This window comes from Anguilla rostrata, chromosome 7 (assembly GCF_018555375.3).
Source record: "Anguilla rostrata isolate EN2019 chromosome 7, ASM1855537v3, whole genome shotgun sequence".
Classification (NCBI taxonomy): domain Eukaryota; kingdom Metazoa; phylum Chordata; class Actinopteri; order Anguilliformes; family Anguillidae; genus Anguilla; species Anguilla rostrata.
In genome coordinates, this window is record NC_057939.1 from 32,067,172 (window position 1) to 32,080,540 (window position 13,369).

The 13,369-nt window shown below is 40.1% G+C and overlaps 1 protein-coding gene across 6 annotated transcripts in view; it reads right to left on the reverse strand.

Moving 5' to 3' along the window:
• The window catches only part of pigg (phosphatidylinositol glycan anchor biosynthesis class G (EMM blood group)), a 213,505-nt gene that overhangs the window by 89,754 nt on the left and 110,382 nt on the right, over positions 1–13,369 (reverse strand). For 4 of the 6 annotated variants that reach the window (XM_064341952.1, XM_064341951.1, XM_064341953.1 and 1 more), the window contains one exon: positions 761–952. In XM_064341952.1, the coding sequence (XP_064198022.1) occupies positions 761–952 (192 nt within the window). The remainder of the gene's footprint in view (positions 1–760; positions 953–13,369) is intronic. The other 2 variants (XM_064341955.1, XM_064341956.1) reach the window with 1 other exon arrangement.

Here is a 13,369-nt window from a genome sequence, read left to right on the forward strand (position 1 = left end):
TATGCTGGTCTGGGTGTAGGGGCTTCTTCCTTGCACAACAGCCTTTCTGGTCATGGCGATGTAGGATTCTCTTAATGGTGGATGTAGATACTTTGGTACCTGATGCCTCCAACTCCTTCACTAGTTCCTTTGTTGTTGTCTGGGGTTCAGTTGAACCTTTCGTCCCAAGATTTTTATATTTGTATACACTTGTTTGTACAGATGCTTATGGTACCTTCAAGTTGTTTGTAAATTGCTCCTAAGGAGGAACTGGATTTGTGTCAATATTTTTTCTGAGGTCTTGGATGAATTGCTTGGATTTTCCCATGGCAGTGGCCCTAAAGGTAGGCCCATAAATACAGCCACAGGTGCCAATTAACTCCCAATTAACTCCTAATTATGACAATTGGCCAATCAGAAGCTTATAAAATCTCATTACATCAATTTCTGGAATCTTCCAGACTGTTTAAAGAGACAGTCAACTTAGTGTATGTAAACTTTTGACTCTGGAATTGTGATATAATGAATTAAAGCTGAAATACATCTGTGTCTAATTGATTGTTTTGAAATGACCTCTCATGTGAACAAAGTATGCCCTAATTGACTTGCTGAAAGAAATGTATGGTAACGTGCAGAGTTGTGACATTTGAATATCTTTAGCCTAGGTTCATGTAAACTTTTGGCCTCAACTGTATCATGAAGCATGTGAAATGGGGATAAAGTTGTCAAAGGAGGACTACCAATATAATGCCTGTGCATGACAGCTCATCTGAAAACTTACTTTGAGATATCTCGGCTGCCCAGTTGCCATGGGAACAGCACATTGCCCACAGCTGCCCGATAGCTGTACACACCAAGCAGACCAAGAGCCAGAGCAATCTTGGAAACCAGAGAACAGCATTTCTGTACGAAGAAGAAGATGAGGAGCAATGAGGCAGCAGAAAGTAGGGAGAGCTCTGCCTTGTGTTCCCACCTGAAAAAGACAGAGACAGAATCAATTTTCTGTTCCACTGCATTTACTCTTTACAGCTGCATGTCTAAGCACCAGAAAATAACAAAAATAATGTTGTACAAAGCTTTTTTAGGGGTGGATGACAAAACCAGAAAACCAAAATAGTATAAAATTCTAATTTAGAGACGGGTTCTCATTTAAAGACTGAATTTTGTGATGTGATATGTGTGTTTAAATCTCCGCCGGCGGAGCTTGACAAGATTAAATTAATGTTTCTATTTGGATGATTAACTTCAAGAGCTGTTATCATACAGACGCAACAAAAACATTGACAGAAACCTTAGAATCGTGGCTTTCCAATGCGCCCATTGGCAAATAATATGAATTGTTTTAAAAGTTTTAAATTTGATGAATTAGACCATGTATGCTTCGTTAGTCCTTACTCATTACTATGTGAATTTCACAGGAAGTCTGCCCAAATCGCATTCACATGTTAACAACATTATAATTACTCTCCATAGAAGGGGACTAGGGGAGGGGCGATGCGAGATCCATGTGAGAAATGCCAAGCCTGCGAAAGCGGGATAGAACGTCAAAGCATATAGCTTTTGAGGTAAACATTTAGTTTAATTTTGGAAAATGGCACGGATGACTGGACTTGATGTGCTTCATGCCTTGTTGGAGAGCGATGATGAAGATGCGAACAACTCATCAGGTCCGGACCGCCCGGACACTGATGAAGAGCGGTGTCATTTCAAACAGCGAACTGATCCAGCTGAGGATCAACTTCATGAGTAAGTATATTTCTTAGGATCATATTGGTAAATATGTGTACTGTATTGCAACGTATCTCTGTGTTTGTAGGAATATCCAGCAATATGCGCGTTTGTAAATTCCCACTCTACGAACTATTCAAACTATTGCATCTCAAAATTATAGGCTATAGGATCTCTGCATCTGGTTGTTAGAAGTAGCAGGTAGACTATATTTTTTTCAATCATATTGGTTATAAATAGCCCATGTCTGGCATGTAGTGGCGTGGCTAGGATTCTAAAACTTAGTATCCTCGCACAATCGATATTAGCATACTTCAGGAAATAGCAATAAAATAACCACTTTGCTAAACAGACCTAGCCTACTTCAGATTGAGGCATTGTTACTGATGAGTTGCGTGTAGTTGAGTTGGAATATCAATGTTTATTTAGTTTAGCTAATGTTGTTTCGTTGATAACTTACATTATCTGTAAATGTGTGCTGTATTACATTCTCTGTGTGTTTGTAGGAATATTCACTAATATGCGCGCTTGTAAATTCCCACACTACGAACGATTCTAACCATTGCATCTCAAAATTATAGGCTACCTCTCTGCGTCTGGTTGTGTTTGTTTGGTTCTTTGTTTGTATATGATGTAACTATGTCACATTTCCTAAGTTTTGTTTTCATTAGTTAGTGGTTTGTCCCTTTTTTGTAAAGCACATTTAATTTTCACCTGTTGAAAAAAATGTGCTATATAAATAAAGTTTGATTTGATGTCACATTTCCTAACAATTTTGCTTTTTTTATATTAACAGAGATGCTGATCAGGAATGCTGATCATCTTCCATGCATATAGTTTAATATTCTTCAATAAATGTTCCAAAATCAAAAGATGTCTTTGTTTCTATCTTCTAAATGGCTCATTGAGTCTTTGTCTTAGTGGTGGGGAGGCATGCCGCCAGGTGTGAATATCCTACTTAGCTGGCAGGTCCTCCTACCCAATGCATATTCATTACAGACAGGCCATTTGCCCTCCCATTCTCACCTGGTGTTGAAAAATAGTAGTCACAACACTAACTTTTAGCAATTTATTTTATATTTCTCATTGGATTTGATAAAATATTTTGTCATCTTTTGATACCCAAGACCTTGATGAACACATTTCAGTGATCCAAAAACTTAGATACTATTGTTTAGTGTGTTTTATTACAACATTCCTGTGCATGTTCAAAACTACTGTTTACAGTTTGTGTGATTTTAGAGCAATTTACAATCCACATATGATTATGACCTACTTACTGCTGCCATATTATTGTAGCTGAGTTTGTGCTGAAAACAGAGATATGAAACACTTTGGAATCACTGCATATAAAGTTGATGAAATTTACAGAGCATGGCACAATCACTAATGTGCCTCATTTTACCCTCAGACCCCAGAGGGTTAAGGGACAAAAAAATACTAGAAACAATGAATTAAGAGTTATATCTGAATATGCTCAACTTTCATTACTGCATATTTCTGCATTTATCTGCCTTATGGTGAGCATTGCTTAACCTCTTAGCGCACAGCCCCTAGTGGTCGGCACGCCGGCGTGACGAGATTACTAAACTCAAACATTCGGTGCTACTGCAACCAAAGTGTGAGATAAAAACAGAAACGCACTGTTTTAGTTTCATTAGTAGACGATACACGATAACTATGCCGAAAACGGAGTTTCGCAGCCCCACCATTGTCGCTATGGTCGTTCATTTAACACTGACATCGCTTTCTGGAGCAAAACAGAAGCGAATAGAACAGTATCATTGATACTGTCTCTGTCTCCATCTACTGAACATAGAGATTTCATCATTGCTATGTAAGTATTACTGCTCAAAATATTTCGGTTATATACGTTATTTTTGAAATTGAGTATCTTTAAATGGGTTAGTGGTGTTATATAATGTGAATATTTCACACTGTAATGTAAGCATTAGATGATAGTGTAATAGTTTTTGTGAAGCATGCAACAGTGAAGACGTGAGAGTTGGAACATTGCCAAAACGTGGTGGATGGTGATAAATTGTTTTCATGTCGTCCCATCCCCATACAAAACATACGAGAGTACAGAGTATAGAAATACACACAAGTTAATTATTACACATTTGGTACTGTACCGCATTGTGTGACAATATTTTTGCATTATTTTTTTAATCTGATAGCAATGTTTCATCTTAAACCTTCATAAGGGGCTCATTTATATGCTTTATAATGGACAAAAAGCATTTTATTCATTTTTGGAGATTTTGGATATGTTTCTGGACACCTAGCTATTTTAGACCACTATACTGACTGAAAGCTTGTAATTCCCATTTGAAAATTATGCAACAGTGATTTTCTTGAGTCAAAACAGTTGATTTGTAGTGAAATACGTGAATATGTTGTGATTTACAGCAATGCATAATTTAGACATTTTGGATAGATTTGGAGACGCTGGGTACACTGCTTAATTTTTGCTTCATACATCTATAGTAGTTCTACATATCCACCCTTAGATTTTATGAACTTGTGGTCAAGAAGTTTTTGATCTAGCACAGGTATAGTTTAACCTCTTGTATATATGCAAACTTTCAGTATTTCATTGCAAACTTAAAAAGTGCAAATTTATTTTTGATTTTTTGTCAAAACAATTGCATTTGTGACACTTTATTTCTTCCAAAATTATGAATATAAACAAATCTGCGTTGGTATTGTAAATTGTACAAATGTCTTGCTTCATTTAAGCCATTTTTCAAGTATCTGTGGTGTTCACATCTGAAGTTATAAAGCTTTAAATAGGGTGCCCCCTAAATGGGCAAGGATTGACCAGATTTGGCTTGTGCGCTAAGGGTTTAAGGTCATCATATGGGTGCATGATTGACCTCTGTCTTATTTTAAGTTTATAGGCTTAGAGGTAGTGGCACACAGCAAGTTTCTCTTTATCAAAGAATAAAGGGTCAAAAAACCCATGGAATTCACTGAGCAAGAGATAAGTACTCCATTGATATCTGCTGTAGCACCATCTGTAAACCTGGACTTCCCACCAGATGATTGATGCATATAATATGAAAGTGTCATGAAAAATAAGCGAACAATGGGCTCACGTCCTAATAGGAGAGAATTTAAATAGGAATTTAATAAAAATGATCCATTTTCAAAAAAAATTAAGGTTGTGATTATGTGATTAGCACAAATATATAAGACACAATTTGTGATTCTTTACTGGAGCTCTTGTTAGTTGGTTGTTAATTTGCGATTACTGGATATATTAAGAAGCACACTTTACCAGGAATATGCATCTAGGTGGCCTCAGTTCTACAAATTAGTTTACTAATTTTGTGATAATTGGAAAAAGCACTCATGAGTTATAGCTGTTTTAGCAAAAATGGCCATGGCCCCAACATTTATCAGCATACGGTGAACATATTGTTTTGAAAGTTCAACATTTTTTTGATTCAAGCCAAATTTGGTGAAGCTCAGCCTAACGGCCCCAGATTAGCTTTCAGATTTACGAGGAGGGACATCTTCTGATACTGGATTCAAGTCTTTAAGCCAAACGGTACAGGAGTTATGATTGTTTTATTAATCAGTTTTATTTCAATTTACAATCAGCAAATAAAAGCAAATTCTTGTGGCGAGGCAAGCAACCACGCATTAAACTCTTAACTATGCAGTGGGAAAGACAGGCTGGGGGTCTGTCTCTTCCAAACTTTAAAGATTACAACTGGGCTTTTACACTCAGACCCCTGCTGACCTGGTTTCACACCGATGCACAGGTGTCGTGGCGTTTCCTGGAGGAGAGTCTGGTGTCTCCTTACTCCCTCCAAGATCTTTTATATTTAAACCTGCCCATCACTTGTGTCGTCATAGCTTTGGCCCTATTATCTCTCATTTGTTTTCTGTATGGAGATCGGTGGAGAAGCTGTGTGGCTACTTTCATGTGTGGAACTCAAAAACCCCATTATTTAATAACCCTAATCTACTGATTGGAGACCAACCTATCCAGTTCTCAGAGTGGAGGGAGAGAGGCATCAGTGTACTCGGAGATATTTATGCAGATGAAGGTTTATATTCTTTTCAGGATCTATGTTCAAAATTTAATTTACCACGCTCCTCTTTTTTCTTTTATTTTCAATTACGTTTGGCTCTCAAGGCCAGTGGAGTTCCATGGCAAAGTCCTCTTCCATCACATCCACTTCATAAAATTGTACATTGCACCAGAGGCACAAGTGGCCTAGTTTCTAGACTTTATCTGTTTATCTCTCAGCATGCTCACAGGCCCCTGGCATTAGACACTCTATGGAGAGCTGACTTCCCAGATCTGGACCCAACATTTGATGGGCACAAAGTCTGCTCTAACATTTTAATAGCCTCCAGAAACCCTGGTCATCAACAAATACACTATAATTTTATTCATAGAGTGTACCTCACTCCCAGAAAGCTTTGTATAATGAAAGTGACCACTGAGTCAGCTTGCACTTTGTGTCCTATTAAGGCGACAGGGACTTATTTACACATGTTTTGGGAGTGTCCTACAGTTGCTAGATTCTGGCGAATGATTGCATCTAATCTTTACATTTACATTACATTCATTTGGCAGACGCTTTTATCCAAAGCGACGTACAAGAAGTGCATTTTCATGATCGTAGACAACTGCTGAACATGGGTTCAGTAAGGTACAATTACTTATTTTGTACAGCTATTTCTAGCCGAGAACAATGAACACTATCCTGGTCTAACATCTGCAAAGCCAAACTAGGCAGAAGAATAAGCTACAGTATTAGGACAAATACAATTTACCAAGAAGTGCAGGGATGGGGCAACATGCAACAAATGACAGGAGAAAGGGTTTTTTTTTTAATTAAAAAAAAAATATATATATATATATACACAGCATGGTGGTGGTTATTCTAGGTATAGTCTGAAGAGATGAGTCTTCAGGCCACAGCGGAACATGGATAGTGAGGGGGAGGTTCAGAGAGGGACGGGGAGTTCGTTCCACCACTGGGGAGCTAGGGTGGAGAAGCTCTGTGATCCCTTTGGGCGGGTGGGAGGGGTTACAAGACGCCCTGCTGCCGCAGAGCGGAGTGGTCGAGCAGGCACATAGAATTGAATCATGTCCTGCAAGTAGATGGGGGCTGTCCTGTTGGCGGCAGTGTAGGCAAGGGTCAGGGCTTTGAATCGGATCCTGGCAGCGACCGGTAGCCAGTGAAGTGATCGCAGCAGAGGAGTGACGTGGGAGAATTTGGGGAGGTTGTAGATGAGCCGGGCAGCGGCAATCTGAATCATCTGTAGTGGCTGTATGGCACAAGCTGGCAGGTTTGCAAGGAGAGAGTTGCAGTAATCAAGGCGAGAGGTCACCGTAGCCTGGACGAGCAGCTGGGTGGAGTGTCGTCGTCGTATGGTCGAATCCTCCTGATGTTGTATAGGAGGAATCTGCAGGACCTTGATGTTGCCTTGATGTGCTCCTTGAGGTCCAGTTGGTCATCCAGGACCACCCCCAAGCTCTTGGCAGAGTGAGAGGCAGTCACTGTGGTCCCATCAACCGTGATTGAGAGTTCACGAAGCAAGGAGGTCTTGTACGGGAAGAAGAGCAGCTCAGTTTTGTTGAGGTTGAGCTTCAGATGGTGGCTGGCCATCCAGGTGGAGATGTCAGCCAGGCAGGAAGAGATCTTATCATTGACCTGTGTGGCCGAGGGGGGGAAAGAAAAGAAGAGTTGTGTGTCATCTGCATAACAATGATAGGAAAAACCATGTGAATTAATGACTGAACCAAGAGATCTGGTGTATAAGAAGAACAGCAGAGGACCCAGTACAGATCCCTGCGGCACTCCCGTAACAAGTGGATGAGAAGCAGAGGCAGACCCCTTCCAGGTGACCTGGTAGGTCCTATCTGCAAGATAGGAAGCGAACCAAGACAGGGCAGTCCCGGCAATTCCCATCCCAGCCAAGGTGGAGAGGAGTATTTTATGGTTGACCGTGTCAAAAGCTGCAGACAGGTCAAGAAGGATCAGGACAGAGGAAAGGCGTGAGGCTCTTGCAGTGGCAAGTGCCTCCGTCACAGCTAGGAGTGCAGTCTCTGTTGAGTGCCCAGATCAGAAGCCAGATTGGTGAGGGTCTAGCAGGTTGTTCTGATGGAGAAAAGAGGTTAATTGTTTAAGAACTGCTCGTTCAAGGGTTTTGGACAGAAAGGGTAGAAGGGATACGGGTCGATAATTTGCTACATCGGAGGGGTCTAAGGTGGGTTTTTTGAGTAGTGGGGTAACACGAGCCATCTTAAAAACAGAGGGAACATGACCAGAGGAGAGAGAGGAATTAACAATGGAAGACAGATAGGGAAGGAGCCCGCTGGAGATAGATTGGAGAACTTTAGATGGGATGGGGTCAAGTGGACAGGTGGTTGCGCGATGAGAGGTGATGAGTTGTAATACATCGGAGTCCTCCAGCATTTCAAAGAAGGTCAGTGTGGCAATCTCTCCATGCTTTTTGAGAATACAGTACCCTATTCACCTTTTATATTTTTGTTAAATGATTTATCCAGCTTGAACCTGACACTACCCCAAAAATTAGCCTTTCTAGCTGGGCTGACAGCAGCAAAAAAACTGGTGGCTACCCGCTGGAAACTTCCCCATACTCTTTCTTCTCGAGCTTGGATCTTAACTTATCTTGATATAGCATATCTGAAGCTGTCGACAGCCCATATGCATGGGGCCAAGGAATCAATGGCTGAACTGTGGAGTTCCATTTCTGAGAAACTCAAAACACTACTGTAGTACCCTCATGTCGGGCTGGGTGGCCTGGATTTTGGGTGGGTGGGTGGGGGAGGATGGGAAGGAGGGGAACCATGGCAGGGAGGGTTTTGTTTTGTTATTATTATTGTTTTGCTTATTATTATTGTTGTGCCTTTTTTTTCTTTACTTTTTCTTTTCCTTTTTTATGATATGAGCTTTTTGATGATGTATTGCTGATACTGATGATTATATCAAAATCAATAAAAAATTTGATCGCAAAAAAAGTAAATAAAACAAAATTGCTTATTATAGTTCAAGCTATGAAAGTGCCCCAAATTTAGTACACCAAATTAGTGTCTTGCTTGAAAGTTCTTAGGTTTCGTGACAAATGGACATTGCAGTCATGAGTTACGCTGCCTAATATTTGGAAATGTCCCATCCAGGCCCTGCCTAAAATATTAATTGGCTTGTTGTGCATTAACAGTCTGGAAAATCAGTTCAGTAGACATTATCAAGATACTCCTGAGATTTTGAGAGCTGAATTGAACAACATTTGTGGGAGGAGTTACAAAAAATAGGTTTAAGAAAAAATCCAAAATGGCAGCATGAGGGTTCATCATAGGAGGAGTTGGGTTACAAAGGTTGATGTGCCTTGAGCCAAAAATTTATAATGTGTAATTATTTTTGTACTACACCATGACTTCATGACCATGACTTCATGAGTTCATGACTTATCAGCTAATAAAACACAATTGCTTATTATGGAACCATCCATTGGTCAAATTGTGCCAAATCTGGTACAGTACAGAGTTTTGTGATAACATAGATCAAGTCTTGTGGTAATTAGACATTCCAGTCATGGAGTTATGATGCTTAATGTTCATAAATGTTCCACCCAGGCCCCACCAAAAACAGTCATTAGCCTTTTCCTGGTGAACGATTTGGAATATCAAAAAGCTGTTGAATAGCCATTATTGAGGTATGCCCAAGATTGTTTGTGCAAAGTTTTGGAAAAAAATTTAAGTCACAGACAAATTTGGCAAGTGCAAATGGAATTGGGAATGTATGTTTTGTTCAGCAAAAGCCAAGGAATCTAAGGAAAAAAGAATTTTGATTGGACAGGATGGTTCAGAAATTATGAGATGCCATTTGGCCACTAGGCATTATTGCAATTATCTAAGTAGCAAGGTGGCATAAGCATATACCTGCCAAGTTTCACAGCTCTTGGATGTGTGGTTTTTGCTGCCCATTCAATTTTACGGAAGAAATATATATATATATACCTGCAAGCTGTAATTAACGGTGTCCAAGCAGCATGCAACAATTACGAATTTTTAAGCTGCAAGGACACTGTTTTGATGAATGGCAAAAAAATTTCAGTCTCTGTCCCAAAATGTATTCTCTAACTTAGAGGTCAACATGCATACAAGTTTCATGATCAGTCATTGCTAAACCTCACATGCCAAGTGACAACGGATTGACTCATGTTTTTTGCAGTGTAATGTAGTGTACACGTGTAGTGAAAAAATTAAAATTATGAGAAAAAATCCCAACAGGAAATGACATCATAATGTCCATGAAAGAGCTGGACTGTCAGGGAATCAGAGGGAATTTATAATTATCTTTTTCAATCATACATACGGTTCCCAAGTTATGATCCTATGTTTGCTCCAGTTATAGCTTTAGACATTAATTGTGGCTGAGGTGGCTGCACCCTCCCCAAAGCACCCTCCAAATTTGGTGTTTGTCCCATGTAGTACGGTTTTGTCTGCAGAATCAGTTTTAGACCAGGAAAAATAATAAGTAGAGCTGCAAGCAGCTATGACAGGGTTCCAGCTACAGATGTGATCCCCAACTGTAGGCACAAGCAAACCAAAGCAATTTGTAACCTCACAAGACCATTTAGATGACCACACAACAGGCGGCCAAAGACTATTTGTTCCCACAAGTCATTGGCAGCATGTAAAGTTTAAAAAGTGTAGGACCTAAAATTGAACCTTGAGGAACACCACAATTCATTTTATAGCTTTTAGATGAACATTCATCCATGCTTACAAAAAATTCTCTATCGGTAAGATGAGATTGAACCAGTTAAAAACAATACCAGAGAGGCTAATCAGACTGTGAAGTCTACCTAGAAGAATTGAGTGATCTATCGTATCAAAGGCAGCGCTTAAGTCAAGTAGTACTAATATAGAAAGTGTTTTCATATCCATATTGGACCTGAGGTCGTTTACAACCTTGACTAGTGCTGTCTCAGTGCTATGATTGGCCCGAAAACCAGATTGGTATTTTTCAAAAATATTGTAGGAGTTCATAAAATCATTTAGCTGATTAAAAACAAGCTTCTCTAAAATTTTACTTAAAAATGAAAGATTTGATACTGGTCTGCAGTTATTAAGGGGTGGGGCATCTAAATTGTTTCGCTTCAGGAGAGGTTTAACAATGGCGGTCTTTATAGCAGTAGGGAAGACACCCATCTGAAGAGAATAGTTTACAATGTTAAGTAAATCATCATCAAAAAAGCTATAAACTGTTTTAAAAAAGGATGTGGGAATGGGGTCTAAAAAGCAGGTTGCGGGTTTTAATTGGGAAATAACTTTACCAAGCATCTCAGCATCAACCAGGACAAATCTCTCCAGCGTTTCCTCAGGTAAAACCAAGGGTTCTGGGGTAAAGATTCATAGGCTGAAATTGACATAGATTTGATCTAAGAGTGTCTATTTTATCTCTGAAGTGGACTGCAAATTCTTCACATTTGGAGTTGGTAAACATACTGCTAGACTTCCTAAAAACAGGGTTAATTAAACGGTCAATGGTTGAAAAGAGGATTTTGGGGTTATTCCGGTTGTCGGTTATCAATTTTGAAAAGTGTGCTTGTCTTGCATGTTTCATTGCCTTATTATAAATAATCAGCTGTTCATGGAAAATTTGATAGCTGACCATTAATTTATTCTTTCTCCATCTTCTTTCTGTTGTTTGACAGTTTCTCTTTTATGGTTTAGTTTCCTCATTTCTCCAGGGAGGTGCCAGATTAGAAGTGATCTTTTTCAGTTTTAGTGGGGCCACTGTGTCAAGGGTTGACCTTAATTTACTGTTAAAACTATCTACAATATAATCACAAGAAGAGGGTATAACGTTTGCAGCAGTGTCACGTTAAAGATCAATAAAAGTTGCAGCCACTTCAGTAGTAAGCGCTTCCTGACAGTTCGTTCTGGAATATCCCTTTGTATAAAACCGTTGACAGTAAAAAAGACACAGAAATGATCAGAGATGCCTACATCCACAACTGAAGAGATATTAGAAGACAGGCCATGGGTTATTACCCGATCTAACTTGTGGCCTTTGTTATGAGTAGGCTGATTAACATGTTGGATAAAATTCATGCAGTTAAACAAATTTTAAAATTCCAAAACAAAGGAGTCTGATTGTCTATGTGCAAGTTAAATGACCTAAAATAATAATTCTGTTATAATTGGTGTGTATAATTGAGAGTACTTCTGAAAAATCTGAAATAAAAGAAGAGCATCGTTTGGGTAGCCTGTAAACTATCATACATAGTATAGGAGGGCTGCTAAAATAATGGAATGATATTAAAAAGATGTGTATTCATCAAATGTAATGTCTTTTAAACCAAGAGATGCTGAGAGGATGGTTGCTGTACCCCCACCTTTTTTACCTTTCCTGGAGGAGTATGAAAAATTGTAGTTTGATGGCGAGGCTTCAATAAGAGTTGCTGATCCACCCGTACTAAACCATGTCTCAGTTAAAAACATGCAATCAATATTATTATCTAAAAAGTCATTAATAAGAAAAGTCTTGTTTAAAAGAGATCTAACACTCAAAAGTGCCATATTCAGGGACACTGGAAAAGTTCTCTTCAGGGGTGGATTAGCAGCTGGTGGTTTATGTGTGCATAGAGATCTGAGATTGTTAAAATTCATGCCATAAGTTTGTTTGGTGTTATGTCTGGTAGTGATTATGACTGCAATTATTGAATAAGAGCTTGGGGTGTCACTATGCTTAGGCTTACTGCAGGGGGAGCTAGCAGTTCTATGAGAGGTAGTGGAGAATGTACCTGGCTCACAAGAGGTCAGTAGTCAATCACGTGAGGAGGTGGATGTTGACCCAAGCTGGTCAGCGGCATGCTGATTGTCCGTGAGGTGTAAAATGGTATGGTGAATGTTTGAAGAGAGCAGCCGTGATCCCCGAAAATTAAGATGAATGCCATCGTGTTTAAAAGAGTCATTGCGATCCCATAAAAGATTAAAATTGTCAATAAAAACAGCACCGTGCTCCCGGCAGACAATGGAAAGCCATGTGTGGAGGCTCAAAAGCCTGGAGAAACGCCCCATCCCGCGACCGAGGGTAGGGACAGGTCCGGAGATGAAGGGTCTCACTCTAAACTCTTTTAAAATGTTGAAGAGCTGGATAAAATCATGTTTTAAAATTTCCGACTGTTTCCGTGGAATGTCATTTGTACCCAAATGAACTACAAGTGTGTTCACGGAGGGGTTTGCTTTCAGTACATCACGGATTTTAGCAGAGATATCGTTGACAGTGCCGCCGGGGCAACAGAGAGTTGTGGAGGATTGTGTTTTTACATTCCTAGTAATGGAGTCCCCGATGATGACCGTCATAGGACCGGGACCGCTGACGGGTGGAGGCAACCGAGGGCTCGAGTCGGCCTGAGAGTCTCCGGTGGTGGATGGACCTGGGGAGCTATCCGTAGCCCTAGGTTTGTGCCCAGGAGGTCAAGCTAGCGGCTCGGAGCGACGGACCATGGGCTGTGGGCGACGCCGGGCTAGAGGCTGGGTGCCTTTTGATAGCTCGGTGCGATGAACTGTGGACGGTGGAGATAGCCTGGCTACAGACAGATTAGCCCCAGGAGTGGAAGGAAAGGAACGCTGGGTCTGGCCAACCAAAGAGGGGAA